The sequence below is a fragment of the Podarcis gaigeae genome (genome assembly GCF_964106915.1).
Source record: "Podarcis gaigeae genome assembly, chromosome: 6".
NCBI lineage: Eukaryota > Metazoa > Chordata > Lepidosauria > Squamata > Lacertidae > Podarcis > Podarcis gaigeae.
In genome coordinates this window covers 97830910-97851302 of record NC_139682.1, presented here as the reverse complement: position 1 = coordinate 97851302, position 20393 = coordinate 97830910, and the positions used below count along the sequence as shown (strand labels likewise).

Below are 20393 nucleotides of genomic sequence, written 5' to 3'. Positions count from 1 at the left end.
ATTTCTGAAGAACTCAGCTTTTGGAATAATATTTCACAAGAGTATTCCAACTAAGTAATTTACATATAATCCAGGACACCCATATCTTTCCCACCTGTTTTGAAAAAAACTACATTTTTGATGTAGAGTATAGTTGAGAGAACTCCCCACTTTAAATTCCATTTGATAGCAATCTCCAATTATTTCCTAATAAAGATTCCACTTGCCTCTGCTTCTGGCATTTCTCTCTCCCCCCCCCCCCCCGTGATTGTTATAATGAAACCCACACAGCTATTAGGAATCACGTTCAGAAAGCAGGCCCGTGGGTCTGTTGTGTAACCTACCTCCACGTAGTCCTGAAGAGCTGTGTCAAGCATTGTCAGGTCAGTCAGAAAAGTACCAAGATAAGGAACAGTGCCCTGCATTACACCCTGCACAGGATGACAGCAGAAACAAGTCACCCATCTTTCCTCAGCCTCAACAGCTACCAATTGGTTTGTGGGTCCAATTCCAAGCCCTTCAAGGCTTTGAGTGCCTACTCATAGGAACCTCATAGGAACCTTCCTGCCCTCTTAGAACGTGGCTGCACATTACAAGCTTTTCCCTTTACCCAAGACAGCAGTGGGGAATCTATGGCCATTCAGATACTGTTGGACTCCAACTCCCAACAGCTCCAGCCAATGGCCGAGGTAATGATTGGAGTGTAGTGGTTGAAAAGCTCTATTCCAAGGAAGCTTGTCAACCATTCTACATCTTTTCATGAAAATCACCTGATAAGCTTTGCAGGAACCCAAGGTTGCACAGATTATAGGTTGAGAACCTCTGCAATACAGCAAAATACCAACTGCCTGAAGACTTAAAAGGCAAGAGCTGAGTTTCCAAATAGTGTCTGGTGTCATTTCAACATAAGCTGACTGTGATCAATGCCTCCTCCCACATCAGATTTTAAATGTACTGTACTATAAAATAATCTTGGTCCCAGAGTATATGTTTTAACTTCTGAGGCTTATCTTAATTTATTTATTTTAAACAAAATACTAGTTCTGATTTGTTTCCCAAGGGGATGGTTTCCAATCCTGGCTTGCTCTCAAATTGCAGCTTAAATCAACCACATTTCCCTGAGTTCTGATGTCACAGGGAGCTGTGGTTTAAAAGCAGGAGGTTTCAATCTTCTCCCAGGCCTGGAAGAGGAAGAAACAGGACAGAATGCATGTGAGCCCAAGGATTGGGAAGGCTCATTCATGAAATGAAAACACTGGTTTCAATTTCATCTAAACCCAAACCATTATATTCGCATCAGGACCAGGAGATTTCCAAGACTGTTTTTGCAATCACTCTATTTTTATATTCTTCAGAAAAGGGCACCTTCTGCTCTAAATCTTAATTTCTTAATATTATGATTATCTCATAGAGAAAATGAAAGGGAGAAGGCTCACCATATCTTTCTGCAATTGAAGCCTCCTCTGAGTTCTCTTCTGGTTCTCTTTCACGCTGCTGTCCAAATTTGCAAATTTAGACGTTCCTTCCTGTAGTGTGAAAAGGGCAAGTAACGAAAGAGGCTACGAAACAGGCTTGCAAACATTTCTCATACCAGTTGCAAACTTATGTACTGTTCTCTCAAGTCCAGAAAACATTGCTTACTGCTGGAAAAAAAGTGAAAGAAAGAGGTTCAAAAATCTTTGTTTCCTGGCATTGTGAAGGAAAATGTTCCAAAATGCCATAAGCTTGTTTGCAAAATATTTATAGGCCCCTTCATGAGTCCTGCCAATGCCCTATCTTCTCCAAGTCAAACACATCTGGACTACAACTTTCTCACTTCTAAACACTTAACATTTTCTCTCTTCTTAAACATCTTGTTCCTAACTTACTTTAAAATATGTTCTAATAAACATCTCCCCTATTATATAATGCTGCATTAAGAAAAAGCACCAGTTTCTTGTACACTTGCACTGGGATATGATGACTAATATCTCTGGTCTGCTGACTAACAAGGAGACAGTCAGGAAATGAAAATGCTTGCTTTTACATTCCAGCAACTGCAGCCCTGGAGAGCACTTTCCCAATAACTGTATGAATGGAAGCCATATTTCACAACACCTTTTGGCTGATTAACCCATTGCCATTGTTCCCTGGGCTGCTTTGATGTGCAATTGTTGGGGTCAGCAACCTGACACTGCTTCTCAGATGCCCTCCCTGAAAACAAAGGTTCAGATGTGGGTCTTTCTCCAACATCTCCCACAATGGATATTGGAGCAAATAATTCATTTAGCTTCTCTACTTCATTCACAATGGAGCTCTTCTAACTCACCCAGTTTTCATTATATGATAAGCTTGCATACATTAGTTTTGCTTTTAGCAGATCCTTGTCTGTAGCATTTTTTTAACATCCAATTTAACATCCAGTTAACATCCAAAGTACCACTAAGTGCTTCAGACCCCTGCTTTAGTTCAGGGTGCCTTGAACAAGCCCAGAACCCCTTAAAAATGCCCCATTTTGTTTCATGATTCATCTGAATTCATCGCACACCACAATTTTTATGGCTTCCTTCACACTATTATGTAACTATGTTGTTATCCTTTGGATGGTTCCACACCTTCTCTAATCCATGGTATAAATTAAAGTTTAAATAACTTACAAACATGTCATAGAATCCTAGTATTGTGGCGTTGGAAGGGACTCTGAGGGTCATCTAGTCCAACCCCCTCTCTCCTTCAACTTTCTTTTAATGAAGCCTCTCATTTTTGTGAATTTCCTTCCACTGAAATTAAATGAAACTTTGCTGGCCTTCCTGGGCAATTTTCTATTCATTATAAACTGAAGTTCAGGGTACTGTGATCACCATTTCCAAGCATTCTGGTGACATTTAACATTTCCAGATTCTGGGCACAACTCAATATTAATTTATGGGTCGCCACTATCTATTTATGGGTCGCCACTTCTATTATAAGCTCTATAGCTAACTGTTGCAAGGTATAATTATAATATCAAAAAAAGCTGTCTCTTTGCCATGATCTGAATGCACATTTACCTAGTTAATATTTTCACATTCTGCCTCCACATCAAGCTCAAAATTGTTCTCAGAGCTTGGGCTGTGTATGTGTGCATGTTTTAAGTACTCAATTTCTTATTTGAATAGGTATTTCTAGACACGGTGATTTTGCAATTAGTTTTGTTCCTCCTAAAGTTTTTAATTTATTGTACTTAATACTCTTGTTGACATATAGAGTAACACTTCTGCCAATGCAGCTTTTTCTCCAAAGATTTCCCATCCATCTAATTGATTACTGTCTTTCCAACAGGTTTCTGATATTAAAAGAAAAAACATATTCATCATATTCATAAAATAGCTCACTAAGGCTTCCAAGCATTAGTTTACACATCCATATTTTGTCAACCTTTGCATATGAGTTTTCCTATGGTACATATCTCTGAATATTCCACTGGCTTTCCATGGTTTCTGGGTGCTTGTCAATATCTTCCATCCCATCTCAGTTGAATAGAATAGAAAACTCAGACCAGCCCCTTTAAGGGATTAGTTATCCCAAATCAGTCACATTTCAGATTTTGTTGTTGGCTTTCCCCACGGTCACAGATTAACAGCCACTCTCTGACCTTTATGATGGTAAATATCAGAGGTCTGGCTCCATTTTGATCCAAGTGGAGCCCATCACATTTGTACATTTTAGCAGGATGGGGGGGGGGGGGAGACGAGAGCAGTGCTCACAAGGTTTTAAAAAGCAGTGTTTTAATGCACCACTGAGATATCCACTACTTCTCACCCGCATTAGCAACTCCCGGCTTGTCAAATAGTTGTCGTGATCCGAGAAAATTTCTGACAGTTCCTCAAACATCAACATCCTGTCCCTGTGCAGAAAAGAAACTGATTGAAAACTGAGGTTTTCAGATATCCCAAAACAAATTAAAAGCTAAACGTGTTGAGATTAGACTGTGGTGCTACTATTGTCTTGTCAGAACCTGAGCCCGTGGCTGGACTTGGGACACAAAAGGAGATGGCTGTGAAAGATTTGTGACCACAGATTGTCTCCTGTTTTCTTAAAAGTTTGTAATAGCACCCACTGGGGATGGGCTCCAATTCATAGCACACTGTTGTGTGAAGGGTGTGTGGGTTAATCCTGCTCTCCATGAACTTTTCCTGATGAAGATCCTCAACCGTTACAGCTGCTATGTGACCACAGGGGGAAACTTACAGGTACCAGCCACAGATATTTGAAGGTCTTGCCTATTCCCTTTCTCAATCTGGGGACTGGAGGGATGTCAGATCGGGGTTCAGCTTGTATGCGACCATCTCCCAACTCTGGTCAGGGGAAGGAACTGCAGGAAACCAACCACATTATGCAGGGGAGCTTCCTTGTCCTAACTAGCCAGCCTGGAGCGGGCAATATTCTCCCTATAGATATTTCTAGGCTAGGCATTTTCACTAATCTGCATAATGAGGAGGACTGTTCTTGAGGCTATTGGACCACTTTGCCTCTCACACCCTGTCGCCTCCTCCTGGACCCTCTAATCAACTGTGGAGGAACTGGGCATGAGACCCGCACACTGAAGCAGCAAGATCAACAACAATTAACAAACTTGCTCTCCATTGCAAAGAAGAGGTGGGAAAGTCTTACTTTGCGACACATGCCCAGCTCTTCTTTAACCGATAGATGGAATTCGATTGTAGTGCTGAAACAATGGCCCTCAAGGAGGAAAAATTCTTCAGGATCCTACATTCCTGCAGAAGAGGTGGTTAAGAAACAGAAGAGGGTTAAATATCAATTATTAAACACCAATGGGTGATTTCCTGTTTTAGGTTATGGCAGCTGCTGTAAATTCTTACTGCTAAAACCACCTGAACAAATATTGAGCACTTTAAGGAGAGAGAGAGTGTCTCCCTGGCCCTTTCCAGCATCTAAAAATAAGCTTTAATGTAGATTTTGGCACCTTGTGCTTGTTTTCTTCACTTTTAACTTTTGGTGTGTGTGTGGCAATGGTGTTGATTCAGTTTAATAGTTTCCAGCTCTTCCAGTTATAAGATTAGTAAAAGTGGGCCTCTATGACCAAGCCGAAGAGAACTAAAGAGCATTTATTCAAAAACATATTCACATCACTGTTTCCTGTGGAGGCTTTCGTGTTACTTTTAAGTCACACAACACTCTTCATCATTAAAGAGAAGTTTCTGGGCATGGAAAAGCATGGAACCCAAAAAGCTACCCAAAAAGCAAATTTGGCTGACAAATGCTAATTCAGCGTACTTCCCTTGATGGCTAGCATCCTGCCATTTATAGTCTCGCCATATAGACTTAGGTGGTGGCTTTGGGATGGCATGGGGTAACCATATGGGATGCCTTTGATGAATAGGGAAAGGATGGACAAACAGAAATGTGATTATTAACTACTACTACTACTACTACTACAACTTCCAAAGCTACCCTAGAGTAGAAGAATAAAAAAAACCAAAACAAAACATTTGCTTAGCATTAATGAAAATATTAAAGCAAAAGATCCATGGCACTGATGTTTCCCATAATGAAGACAGATTATTTCCTTTTCCCAGGGAGACAGTTTGTACAAAATGCATATTTACATGTGCAATATTGATCCATTTCTCTATGATCTTGGCTCGCTGTTGTGTTTTCAACTCTTTTCCATTCAAGATGGTCCTGACAACACATTTGGTCACCGAATTGAACTGAGCGATGGTGGCTCTGATGGAGGGGGCCAAGTGCTTGTTCTCTTTCTTATCCCTCTGAGACCAGATGCAGCCCAAGCAGTGATGGGGCACCACTCTTTTAAACAGTTTCTACAACAACACAAAATACATATTATCAGCACAATATTATTCATAATCCCCACTGAAATGCACATCTGCAAAGCTGAACACAGGGTTTAGTGAGCAGGGAGAGGCTGTGGCAGAATCGAAAGCAGAGGCAGGAGAGGAGGAGGGAGGCCAAGAGGCAGAGAGGAGTCAGGCTGGTGAAGAAGCCGGGGGGGGGGGGTCTCCCCATCCTGCGGCAACAAGCTCCCCTCCCCCCTGGTCTCCCAGGACCAGGTGAGGTATGAAGAGGGAGGAGCAGGGACAGGTGCATTGGCTAGTCTCAGGCTGCTTGGGAAGGACCCATGGGAGGAGCAGATTTAGGCTGCCTCATAGGGGCAAGACCTACAGAGAAGACTCTGGCGTTCTTGAGTTGACCTTGTTTCTTCTAATAAATAACTTCACTCTGTGCGATTTATTCCTGACAAACACTCTTGACACACCCTCTTGACAGTAGGAAAGGATCACATTCACTGTTCCACCCACTTTTTGCATCTGGTTCCACCCATCACCACCATGTGTCCCCACACAAAAAATGTTGCACACAATAGAATGTAGTAGCCCTGTGGCTGAAAGAGGTTCACCTCCCCGGCTTTAAACAGCTATTCTGCCATGGCAAAGTGACAATGGGGGTTCAATTATGCAATTCCAGGAATTATGTATACACCCAAACCTTTGTTTGGAGCAGCATTTCCCACTAATGGAGAGATAAGACACTGTTCAGTTTAGAAAGAAGTTTGACTCTTTAGCAGTGGGAAAATCAGTTTGGTTTGCCACATTCAGTCTTATTTTTATTTTTTTCTCAGCCATTTTTGTCTGAATTACTCCATTATTAGAATCATAGAATCATAGAATTGGAAGAGACCACAAGGGCCATCGAGTCCAACCCCCTGCCAAGCAGAAAACACCATCAGAGCACTCCTGACATATGGCTGTCAAGCCTCTGCTTAAAGACCTCCAAAGAAGGAGACTCCACCACACTCCTTGGCAGCAAATTCCACTGTCGAACAGCTCTTACTGTCAGGAAGTTCTTCCTAATGTTTAGGTGGAATCTTCTTTCTTTGTAGTTTGGATCCATTACTCCGTGTCCGCTTCTCTGGAGCAGCAGAAAACAACCTTTCTCCCTCCTCTATGTGACATCCTTTTATATATTTGAACATGGCTATCATATCACCCCTTAACCTCCTCTGACAAGGCATTTGACAAGGTGCCCCATTATATTCTCATAAAGAAGCTGGTAAAATGCGGACTTGACTATGCTACCACTCAGTGGATTTGTAACTGGCTGACTGACCGAACCCAAAGGGTGCTCATCAATGGTTCCTCTTCATCCTGGAGAAGAGTGACTAGTGGGGTGCCATAGGGTTCTGTCTTGGGCCCGGTCTTATTCAACATCTTTATCAACGACTTGGATGATGGACTCAAGGGCATCCTGATCAAATTTGTAGATGACACCAAACTGGGAGGGGTGGCTAACACCCCAGAGGACAGGATCACACTTCAAAACGACCTTGACAGATTAGAGAACTGGGCCAAAACAAACAAGATGAATTTTAACAGGGAGAAATGTAAAGTATTGCACGTGGGCAAAAAAAATGAGAGGCACAAATACAAGATGGGTGACACCTGGCTGGAGAGCAGTACATGTGAAAAGGATCTAGGAGTCTTGGTTGACCACAAACTTGACATGAGCCAACAGTGTGACGCGGCAGCTAAAAAGGCCAATGCAATTCTGGGCTGCATCAATAGGAGTATAGCATCTAGATCAAGGGAAGTAATAGTGCCACTGTATTCTGCTCTGGTCAGACCTCACCTGGAGTACTGTGTCCAGTTCTGGGCACCACAGTTCAAGAAGGACACTGACAAACTGGAACGTGTCCAGAGGAGGGCAACCAAAATGGTCAAAGGCCTGGAAACAATGCCTTATGAGGAACGGCTAAAGGAGCTGGGCATGTTTAGCCTGGAGAAGAGGAGGTTAAGGGGTGATATGATAGCCATGTTCAAATATATAAAAGGATGTCACATAGAGGAGGGAGAAAGGTTGTTTTCTGCTGCTCCAGAGAAGCGGACACGGAGCAATGGTTCCAAACTACAAGAAAAAAGATTCCACCTAAACATTAGGAGGAACTTCCTGACAGTGAGAGCTGTTCAACAGTGGAATTTGCTGCCAAGGAGTGTGGTGGAGTCTCCTTCTTTGGAGGTCTTTAAGCAGAGGCTTGACGACCATATGTCAGGAGTACTCTGATGGCGTTTCCTGCTTGGCAGGGGGTTGGACTCTCAATGGCCCTTGTGGTCTCTTCCAACTCTATGATTCTATGATTCTATTATTCTTCTCCAGGCTAAACATGCCCAGCTCGCTTAGCCGTTCCTCATAAGGCATCGTTTCCAGGCCTTTGACCATTTTGGTTGCCCTCCTCTGGACACGTTCCAGTTTGTCAGTGTCCTTCTTGAACTGTGGTGCCCAGAACTGGACACAGTACTCCAGGTGAGGTCTGACCAGAGCAGAATACAGTGGCACTATTACTGTATTCTGTTTTAGGGAAAAAAGCTACATTTTCTAAACATTCCAAAAAGTAAATCTGGAATCTAAATGACAAACTGGGTCCTATCTGATATCAATTAAACAATAGTTTGACAGCTGGAATTCCATGTACCATTTTCATTCCGCCCACCAGCACTGAGAAGTGGATGGCCAAATTGCTTTGGTATGGAATCAGATAAATATTTCGAACCTGCAGAAGCAGACCAGACTTCTACCAGTCTGCTTTCATAAACATTTTGATGCTTTCAATTGGCCATACATGAGTAGAATTAGGTCATCTATTGAGGGCTCATTCATTAGTCAGAAGTACAACAGTACCAAAGGAAGGAAGCAAACATCTATTTCCAGGTGACAAACAGCTCTAAATTGTGGTCTGCTGCTTTGGAAGCTCAAACTATGGTTTTATATTATGTTTGAATTTAGCTATCTGTTAATATGCTGTGGCATACCTGTATTACCGTATTGGCCCAAATGTAAGCCACCCTCCCCCCCAAAAAAATTCCGACTGTGAAAAGTTAAAGTGCGGTTTAAATTAGCAACCTCACAAAAATTGGCTTTTATGGGTCAAGAATTTATATCCTCAGATGTAAAAAAGAAAAGGGGAATTGTGATCTATGTGAACCCCAAACTAGACGCAAAAAAAATCTTTAAGGATGATGAGGGTAGAATACTAGGGGTAAAAATAACAAAAGGTAAAGAGCATTTAATTATAGTAGGAGTTTACGCACCGAATGGTAACCAAACAGAATTTTTCAGAAAAGTAGAAGCTAATTTACTGGAATTTATAGAAGAGGAAATTATTTTGATGGGAGACCTAAATGGTGTCACATCAATAGAATTAGACAGGACAGAGAGAGAAAGAAAATCTAAAAAAGGCAGACTCCCAGACACCTTCTTTCAGATGGTAGAAAACTTAAATTTGATTGATACATGGAGATATAAAAATCCAGGAGAAAGACAGTATACACATTTTTCGGAAGTTAAAAAATCAGCGGGCAGAATTGACAGCATATGGGTATCAAACAATTTAACAACTAAAATTAAAAAAGCAGAAATACAGACCAAAATTATTACAGATCATAACCCAGTCACATTAGAATTAAAGGAATACAAGAAAATTAATAAAAGATGGAGACTTAATGAAAGATTATTAAATGACGAAAAGATTGTAAAAAAAGCGCAAGAACTATTGAAAGAATTTTTTGAATTAAATAAAGAACAGGATACAGACCTCAGGATAATATGGGATGCAAGTAAAGCTTTCATAAGAGGCTTTTACATACAACAAAGCGCCATAAGGAAAAAAAACAGAGGGCAAAAACTGGAACAAATAAGGAAGGAAATAGGAATAAACGAAAAATTATTAGCAAAACAACCAAAAAATGAATCAATAAACCAAAAATTAAAAATATTACAAACTCAGGCTTCAGCAATATTAAATAGTGAAATTGAGGATAACATTAAATGGATGAAACAAAGGTCGTTCGAATTTGCAAATAAACCCGGAAAGATGCTAGCCTGGCAACTGAAAAAAAGACAAAAGGAAAAATTGATTGATAAAATAGTGGAAGAGGGGAGAACTTTAGACAACCCTGAGGAAATTAAAAAGTGTTTTACAAAATATTATAATAAGTTATATAAAGCAGGAAACGAGACAGAGGTTGAAATAAAAGAGTATTTATGTGGAAAGGATATACCTAAAATTAAGAAAGAAAAGATCCAAGAGCTAAACTCCCCAATAACCACGACAGAGCTTCATCAAGCGATAATTAAGATGAAACTGGGAAAATCCCCAGGACCAGATGGTCTTACCGCAATACACTACAAAAAATTAGAGGAACCATTATTATCACCTATGAAGACACTCTTAAACAGAATATTAGAAGACGGGAAGATTCCCACCACCTGGAAACAGGCGCACATAGTAGTAATCCCAAAACAAGGACGAAACAAAGAGTTTATAACCAATTATAGACCAATATCATTACTAAACAATGATTACAAGATCTATGCACAAATATTGGCAACAAGATTAAAGACAGTTTTGCAGGATTGTATAAATAAAGAGCAGGCAGGGTTCTTGCCGGGCAGGAAAATGAGTGACAATATAAGAACAGTGATTGATATGATCGAGTATTTAGACATGAAACCAAGTAAGAAGGTAGCCTTTGTTTTTGTGGACGCGGAAAAGGCGTTTGACAAAGTATCATGGAAATTTCTAAAAATATTACTAGACCAGATGGACATGGGAGACCAAATCACAAGAGGGTTAAAAGCAATTTATGAACAACAAGAAGCAAATATAATAATAAATAACGACACAACTGATTATTTTAAAATACAGAAGGGCACCAGGCAAGGGTGCCCACTTTCACCTTTGCTATTCATTTGGTTTTGGAAATATTAAATCAAGAAATCAGATTGGATCAAGAAATAAATGGAATATCCCTAGGAGAGAAAATATATAAAATAAGGGCATTTGCGGATGATTTAGTTTTAATGGTGGGAAATCCAAAGGAAAGCATAGCAAAGGCTCTAGAAAAAATGGAAAACTTTGGATGGGTATCAGGTTTTGCTTTGAATAAAGAAAAAACGAAACTAATGGTAAAAAATATGGGAGATCAAGAGAAAAAGGAACTGGTAGAAAAATTTGGATTACAAATTGTAAAAAAAGTGAAATATTTAGGCATACAAATAACAATGAAAAATATAAATTTGTTTGAAGATAATTATAAAAAAATTTGGGAAGAAACAAAAAGAGAAATGGAAACTTGGACAAGACTGAAATTAACACTCTGGGGTAGAATTTCGGCTATTAAAATGAATATCTTACCAAAACTTCTGTTCCTTTTTCAAATGATTCCCATAATAGGTAAAGATGATTGTTTTAAGAAATGGAAAATGGACTTAACAAAATTTATATGGCAAGGCAAAAAGCCACGGATTAAATTTAAATTATTAACTGACATAAAAGAGCGGGGAGGTTTTGGACTCCCAGACCTGAGACTATATTACGATGCAGCATGCTTTACTTGGATCAAGGATTGGATCAAATTGGATAACAGCGACATTTTGGATTTGGAGGGATGGAACAACAGATATGGTTGGCATGCCAAATTTATAACAAAGTGGCAGTCCATAAAGAATTTCTAAGCCATGTAATTAGAAATGCATTATACAAGGTCTGGGTGAGAAATAGAAGGTTGTTAGAACCAAAAACTCCATGGTGGGTCTCACCGCTAGAAGTAATATCAGTTAAAAAGAAAAATACTACAGGAAGAATGGCAACTTACCAGCAGCTCCTAAAGGAAGAACAGGGCCAATTAAAACTAAGACCATATGACGAGGTGACCCAATACTGTACCACATGGCTTCAATATCACCAAATTGCACAAATATTTAACCAGGATAAAGTAATAGGATTTGAAAAAGAAGAATCAAAATTACAAAAAGTATTATTACAAAACTCAAAAAAATATATATCCAGAATGTATAATTTATTATTGGAATGGGAATTAAAGGATGAAGAAATAAAAGAAGTTATGATCAAATGGGCATGTGATATAGGATATGTAATTCGGCTGGATCAATGGGAGGAATTATGGAAATATGACATCAAATTCACGGCATGTTATACAATAAGAGAAAATTTTATGAAAATGGTGTACCAATGGTACTTAACTCCAGTAAAATTGGCAAAAATTTACAAATTAAAATCGAATACCTGTTGGAGATGTAAAAAAGAAATAGGAACAATGTTCCACATGTGGTAGGAATGCCGACCCATTAAACAATTCTGGAATGAAATCTATGAAGAACTCAAAAGGATGTTTAAAATATCTTTTAGTAAAAAACCGGAGGCATTCCTTTTAGGTTTAATTACAAATGATATCCCCGAAAATCAAAGGAAAATATTCCTTTATGCAACAACAGCTGCCAGGATGCTTATAGCTAAAAACTGGAAAAGCAGAAAAATTCCATCAGTGAAAGATTGGCAAATTAAATTTTGTGAATACATAAATCTGGCAAGACTTACAGCTTACATAAGGGGACAATCGGACCAGAAACTATTAAAAGAATGGGGTTGTGTTAAAGAGTATATGAAAAAACATTGTTCTGGAGTCAGTATATTGGTATGTAATGAATGATGCTTTACAGGGTTAAAGAACAAGAAAAATGATGTAAAAAAGCATAAAGATGGAAGTAATCTAATTAGACACAACAATACAGTAAGAGTAAATATCTTTGGAGGTCTTAGAACAAAGGAAGGAAGTCAATTTATGTTTATGTATGTTATGATATGGTTTTGCTTTGTAGATGTGTGTTTTTTCGTTTTTGTTTATTCAATGTTTGTAATTTTTGTTACGATTTTGCATTGAAAATAAAAGCTTAAAAAAAAAATGGCTTTTATGGTATCGCTGCTGAAAAAGACATACAGTAAAACGGGTGTGAGTGCCTACAGAATTTTAAGGGAGCAGCTTGTATTCGGGTATTGCCTCCCCTCCCCTTGAATTTTAAATGTGCGGCTTATATTCGGGTGCAGCTTATATCTGGGCCAATACAGTATTTTGCAGCTATTTCGATTACAGTGGTACCTCGGGTTACATACACTTCAAGTTACATACGCTTCAGGTTACAGACTCCACTAACCCAAAAATAGTTCTTCAGGTTAAGAACTTTGCTTCAGGATAAGAACAGAAATTGTGCTCTGGCGGCGTGGCAGCAGCAGGAGGCCCCATTAGCTAAAGTGGTGCTTCAGGTTAAGAACAGTTTCAGGTTAAGTACGGACCTCCGGAACGAATTAAGTACTTAACCCGAGGTACCACTGTACTTTTTTGCTTCCAGTTCATGGGCAACTTGTAACCCACAGGAGCTGGTATCCATTGCAGCTGGCAGGGCAGAAGTCAGGAAGGCCACCAAAGGCGTAGCCAGAGCCAATGTGCTCATTTTGTCCCCCTTCTCCTCCCAGCTAAGTGCTATGATGGAAGCACTGAGACCAAGGAGGAGGAATATGGCAGCCAGTGCGGTGCCCCTGGAGTGGCTGCAAGGGAGAAGGCAGGCTGTCAGGGGCTGGCGGAGGGCAGACTCAGGAGGGGGGGGGTAGTGGACTAATGCCCCTCACTGCTAGTAACCTAGTACAACTTTATGTCTATGAACACAATGCAAGATGAATATCACAAAGTCATAGAATCATAGACTTGTAAGAGTTGGAAGAGACCACGAGGGTCATCTAGTCCAACCCTCTAAAATTCAGGACTCTTTTGCCCAACGTGAGGCTTGTACCTACAATCTGTGAGATTAAGAATCTCATACTCTACCACCTAAACTATCCCATTTACAGTACTTGCTTTACCATTTAACTGGAAAAATAGAACAAAAATGAATTTTTTGCAAAGAAATAAAGAAATAAAATTGACTCCCTGCATATTTTCAGTTACAGAAAGTTAGATTTTTTATGTTTTTATGTTGAAATTTTAATATAGAAGATAGATATCTGAAGACTGGAATCAAAATTTGACATTGAAATTTACCTATAGCATGCCAATTGCACTTGTCCTTGTTGACTGCTACTGCAAAAAAATTGAATGTCTAATGCTGTTGCTGAGCATTTTTTTTTAATGTACCAAATAATAGTCAGACATTCGGAGAGTATTCACCAACAAAACTCACAGAGGACCCTGAGGAAAATTTGCAGGGCAAAGTTGTTTAGGCTCTGACAATTGCAATCAATAAAGCCATCTCAGCACACACAAAACAACATGGCAGACATGTAATTGGAAGTAATCTAAGAGCCTACTTCCCCATGAGGTCAAGTTCACTAAGGACCAATTCTACCTGCATTTTAGTAAGCAAGTGAAGGGCTCAGAATTGTCTTCAGTCCAAAGAAGGAAAACGGCCAGTGCTTGCAATTAGGTCTAAGGGGTCAACGGCTACAAGAAAAGGAACCACCAGATGGTAAAAGCCTTTGATGATTGAGGAATTGACCTTATTGGGTCCCACCCACCAGCACAAGACATGAGAAAGCACAGCTGTCCCAAGTTGTGGGAACAGATTAGGAACCGTCTCCTTCCTGATCTAACAGTGTAGCCTGGGATGAGTCCAGCAGGAATTTGTGCCTTCTCCACAGCACACATTTCAGAATCACGTTCTGAAGCATATGTTATACTTACAGCATCCATGTAGGTGAGCTGCTCTGCCACAAGGTCTTCTGGGAAAGAAGAGAACTCTTCTGATCCACTCATCTCCATTTTTTCTTCAAGGGCAAAGGTGTCATGAATCCCATCTGTCCAGAATAAAATAATACTGTGAGATACAGCAAAACATCACCTACCAAACCTCTTTTATGGAGGCCCAAAGGAAGCTGGGACCCTGTTATGCTGGGTATATACGGAGGCAAAAAGCAAGCATAAGGTTTCAATAACTGAAAGAGAGAATGGGAAAGAAAAGTCCAGAACCAATTGTAGGCAAAAGGATTCTGCTTTAATGATATTTGGAAAGAATGCATGAAAAGTCCACAGTTAAATTGTTCACAATTTGTATGCACTTTTACATAAAATACTCATTTTTCCAGGCTTCTTTCTGGAAAATACACATTTTCAATGTAAAATATATTTTTTGTGAACACTTTCTTGCACATTAAAAGGTGCACTGCAAAATTGAGAGAAGGCCACAGTCCAACTGGGATTTATGTTCTAATTTGTAAATACATTTGGGAATGTGGATTGTATGTGCTGTAATAAGTGAACCAAACATAGCCTCTTACATCCCCAGCATAGCCCTGAGCCGTTTGGCACAGCAAACTACAAAATAATAATGATGACCTCCACCTTATGTTGAAGCAGGAGAATCTCATGGGGAGCCTGAACATCAGAAGGGCAGATAAAAGATTGTGACAGAAGGGCTAGGAATCTCCTGCGCTAAGGACACATTATCTTACTAAAATGGACTTGGGCCAGAAGAAAACAGACTTTCTTCTGTTAAGTCCAAAAAATCATTTCAGAGAGGGTGGAGATTCAGTAAATCCTTGCCTCTAAGCCATATATTTCAGAAGAGGTTAACTATAGGAACTGATTATGTTATTTATTTATCACATTTTGATCCCACTCTTCTTTCAACCGATATTACTACTATTATTACCCACCCTAAGGTCCTAAGAACAGGTCACAACACTTTAAAACACAACAATTTAAAAGTCTGAAACAAGTGAAAAGCATTTAAACATGAACTTTTCTGATTTTATATTCATAATAACGCTGTAAGTCTTTTTTATACTACAAATGTTCCAAGGTTATTTTTGTCCCACTTTTTGTTGCAGTACAGTGCAAGGGTGCGCTTCTAGACAGCCATGAGATGTATTGCAGAACTAATAAAGCAGAATGATGTGTGGATGGTTTAGTACAGTACAGGCATAGGCAAACTCGGCCCTCCAGATGTTTTGGGACTACAACTCCCACCATCCCTAGCTAGCAGGACCAGTGGTCAGGGATGATGGGAGTTGATTTGGTATAAATCTATCACTAATCCACTATTATTGTATCACTGACATGTTGCAGAATACACCTGCAAATGTGTGACAATGGTAAAGGACAAAAAGGCTCTTAGTGTAATTCTTTATTGTGGGGTAGGAACATCTATCCCTCAGCACCCCACCTCCTCTCACAGAACCCCCCCCCCCCCCGTCTCCAAACAATTTCCATCGCGGTTGGTTCTATGCTTCATTCACCTCTCAGAGTTGAGTAAACCTTGTTCAGGTGGGTCAGTGTGCAGAATGTCTTACTTGAAGTACCAGCCCTGAAGTTCCAGGGCAAGAGGCAAAAAAGATCCTAAAAAGGTCCAACCATGAGAATTGTTGGAGCACATGACCAGCATCAAGCAAGCTATTTGGCCCAACACTTGCCCAAACCCAGTGGAATTTAAAACTTCCTCCCCTCCCTCCTTTGAATAGCTTTAACCATCACCCCCCCTCCATCTACACCCACATCCCATCACAAGCTGCTTGGGAAACTCCCCTCAATTTCAGAAGCAGCACATCATGTGGTGAGGGACTGGGGGCCGCTGTTCAAGGAAAACTAATATTTTGAAAGGCCCCCACCCCAAGAATTAGTTGCACATAGATTTGGAGCCTGGCCTGTGTTGCATAGACTGCCTAAGCTGACAGTCTCTTCTAATATTTTAGAAACGTGTATCATTAAATAAACGAGTTCCAGTTATACACAATGGTGGAAAGGAGGGTGCCATTGCCTCTGTTTTGTGATAGAAGCACAACCATCTAATAAAAACAACAACAACAACAACAACAACAACAACAACACAAGCAGCTTCAATCTTTCCCCCAAACTATCGGCACTCATATTTTATTGTTACTTTTCTAACAATATTATTCCTTTAAGTGTTCAATATCTGGATGGATTGTCCTCCCTGAAACATCTGCAGCTCAGCTGAGAAATGCTTAAGTCTTTTCATGGGGAAATTAGAGACAAGGCTTCTGTACCTAGGAGGTTCTGTGGGAACCATTGCTCAGCCTGTGAATATCTAATTATAGACCTTGGTATTTAGACTTCCTTTGTTTGATCCGCTGGAACCAGATCCAGAAAAGAACATAATTAGACACAAATTAGCAACACTTGTAGGCTCTGGAATTTCTGATGAGAAGAACCATTTAGGTATGATGCAGTCAGCCTTAAAAAAAAAAAGGATAATAAATGGATAATAGCAATTTGGCGCCACAGCTGATTAACAGCGTAATTTGGTCATAATTTCTGGAACATTCAAGTAGGTGAGGTTTAAAGGGGCTCAGAAGAGCTGATCCTTATTGTATTGTTTTCTTATCTTGCATTGTCGCTTCCTGTCCACTTCCTGCCGCCTTTCTGCGAAAGCTGGTCACTGAAATGGTTACGTTCATTGCACAGGTTTCAATAGCCTTCTAGCAATGCTAATTTTTGCCCATAGGAAACCTTCTGTCTCGGGAGATGGGGAAGGCTATTTGTCAGGCTTGTCACAGTGCATAGCATTCCAGTGTCACTACTATTCACAATTGTTCCAGTGGGCCCTTTGACCTGGTAACATAAATTTTCCCTTTGTCCTTGGCTGTTACCAATGCACCACTCAGATAGGAAAAAACAACCACTGACACTTCCTTTGTCATGACAGCAGCTAAGGAAAGACGTTTCATGACACAAATGCCGTCGCTGAAAAAAGCTGGCTTGATCACAGGAAAGTAACATTAGAAGGCTCTTTCAGAAGTGAAAAATCTGTGCATTGAGTCAACGGTCGCTGTGGTCTAAACCACTGAGCCTCTTGGGCCTGCCGCATCGAAAGGTTGGCAGTTTGAATCCCCATGATGGGGTGAGCTCCCATTGCTCTGTCCCAGCTCCTGCTAGTTCAAAAGCAAGTAGATAGGTACCCACTGCAGCGGGAAGGTAAAGGTAAGGCATTTCTGTACACTCTGGCACTCACCACGGTGTCCTGTTGCCAGAAGTGCTTTAGTCCTGCTGGCCACATGACCTGGAAAGCTGTCTGTGAACAAACGCTGGCTTCCTCAGCCTGAAGTGAGATGAGCACCGCACCCCACAGTTGCCTTTGACTAGACTTAACCATCCAGGGGACCTTTACCTTACCTTTACCTACATGCCAACATCTCCAGCATGGAATTTTGAATTGGGGTTTATAATTTTCAGTGATGAAGGAACACAAGGCAAATGACTTGGTGGTGAATGCTTGAGTTCCTTCTTCTTTGGTGACACTTGTGGCAGAGTAAAGTAGTTATACATTAACACAGTCTTAGCAGTGAATCCGTAAGTGACCGTGGAGTCCAATTCTGGATCCACAGTGGGGGACATTGGTTTCCAGGTGGGAGTTGATCATGGTGAGGATTTGCCAAACATGCCTTCCTCTTTGCTCATTTCTCCCTTTTGTCCTGAGTTGGTGCTTCTTCAAAATCCATGATGCCTTGGGTAGAGGGCGATTCTCCAGTTGAGTTCCTACCTCTCATTGAACAACAGCAGATAACTTAGATTCACTAAGCAGATAGTGCAAAGTATACAATCCTCTTGGCCACTGTAATCCTATTGATCCCAAAGCTGTCCAAACATATGCAGCATGTAATTATTTATTTGTAACATTCCAGGATAATACTTACTGTTTTTCACCAGCTCTTGCTTCTGAAACTGCTCCAACAGGTGTCGTGCCCTTCTTTCTGGGTCTGAGCCCGGCATGACCCGAGTCAGATAATCCAAAAGTTTTCTCAAACAAAAGTAGTGGGGTGGCTCTTGGAAGTCTTCAGAGCACTGGTCTAACCAGGCTCTCAAGATGGAGGCTATGGCACTGGAAAGAAGCACATTGTACAAGGTTAGATTCACCATCTGGGTTCTCGGGCTGTATTCCAATAAACTTGCACAAGAAGAGTAATAACAGTGCATCCGGAGGTCTGATAAATTACCGGGGAGCAGGTGGTGGCAAGCTGCCAGCTAGGCCCTCAGGCAATGAGTACTGCACTTCCCATTTCCATCAGTGGAACAATTTGACTAAAGATTTGTTCTCTCTTTTTTTCCCAACTGGACACTAAAAAAATAATACAGTAATGTACATCTAACTGACTCGCAGTGGTACCCAGCAGCCCCTCAGAGTTTGCCCCACAATGGCTAAAATGAGTTTTAAAACAAAAGACATCCCTATGCAAATATGAGGGAATGTCTCCTTGAATTCTGATGGTGCTTCTTGCTTGCCTGCATGGAGGGTGCTGAGATGCCTACATCTTCCTTCTGTGTGACTTGAAGGTAAAAAGGTGAGAGTCACATCCATTGCTCTGCAGGCTGGCATATGACCCCCAGAATGCTGCCCCAGACTGAAAAAGACTCCCTGCAACTGCAAGCTGTCATGACATTTAAATCGTAACAAAACTGTTTGCAGTTTACACAGGCCCCTACAGGCACTTTCCAATTAAAATGAGTAAGGGAGGTGCTGAAAGAACTTCTCATTCTCTTCTCATGCAACACTAATCATTTAAGCTCTACTGTCACACTATACAGCATTTTTTCTTCAGTATCGTCATGCTATATAATTCCCAAAAATTTAGACTAAATATCATTCTGGATATCAAGGAAAGGCTTGTCCAAAGTTTCCCATCAGAACTAAGGTTTAAATCCCTTGTGTAACTATCCATAATAATAGAAGCATTCAATGTACAGGTATACTTATAGTAAGCAAGCAGAACTAAACCCAAAAGGCTGACCTTTCTTGTTATTTTTAGAACAAGGACCACGGTACAAAAGCAAGAGCCTTACAAAACACATAGCTTTAAATATTTTAAACTCAAGAGCTCTCCCTTGCAAGGGAAAGGAAAAAAGCACTAGTCAAAGAAGGAGCACATCAGCAAGACGATGGGGAGTGTTTCACACATGTCCCCTTTCTGAATGGAAAGGCAGGAGATGATCTGTAGGAGTGGCTCAGCTTTTGCTCTCTGACAGTAAGCCCCCATGAGGCTGGGATCCATCAGATCCCATTCTGAAGACATTATGTCAGAAGGAGGGACGGAGGAAAGCTATCCCCATGTAATTCCAGCTTCCCCAACTTACAGTGAGAGGGGGCTAAATTTGAAGGGAGGGTTATTCAAGGCTACATCCTTGAGGGGGGTTTTAAATTTTCATTTAGAAAATGGAATAGATAGCCTCCAGACCTTTTACTTACTGTGATACCAGTCAGTCAGATTTTTACTGTTTGTAATCAATGGCCATTATGATATAAATAACACAAAAACAAGCAAGAGAAGCCAAGAATAAGTGAAAGCATACCAGCATTCAGGACTGCAAATTTTCAAAACTAAAATTCCCCAACTCAATTAGATTTTGAAAATCACCTTGGCAGTCAACACTGTTTTGGTTCAAAAAAGTAGCGCAGGCAGAGGATAGATCTTTCCAGTTGCTGGAAACAACACCAGCCTCTGGCTCCTTGGTCCTGCTGTTGCTCCCCTTTGCTGAACAATCTGAGACCTTGACCTTGAAAGTGTTTCCTCAACTTGTTTTGGACTTAGAATGATTATCTGTGTGTGACCTTGGCTT

General features: G+C 40.5%; 1 protein-coding gene across 1 annotated transcript in view; it reads right to left on the bottom strand.

Annotated features, from left to right (window-relative positions):
* The window catches only part of RGL1 (ral guanine nucleotide dissociation stimulator like 1), a 137460-nt gene that overhangs the window by 15370 nt on the left and 101697 nt on the right, over positions 1-20393 (bottom strand). The window contains exons 6-12 of the mRNA XM_083743837.1: positions 18476-18660; positions 14508-14620; positions 5568-5783; positions 4612-4715; positions 3760-3844; positions 1416-1505; positions 324-410 (exon numbers count right to left, since the gene is read on the bottom strand). Of these exons, the coding sequence (XP_083599963.1) occupies positions 324-410; positions 1416-1505; positions 3760-3844; positions 4612-4715; positions 5568-5783; positions 14508-14620; positions 18476-18660 (880 nt within the window). The remainder of the gene's footprint in view (positions 1-323; positions 411-1415; positions 1506-3759; positions 3845-4611; positions 4716-5567; positions 5784-14507; positions 14621-18475; positions 18661-20393) is intronic.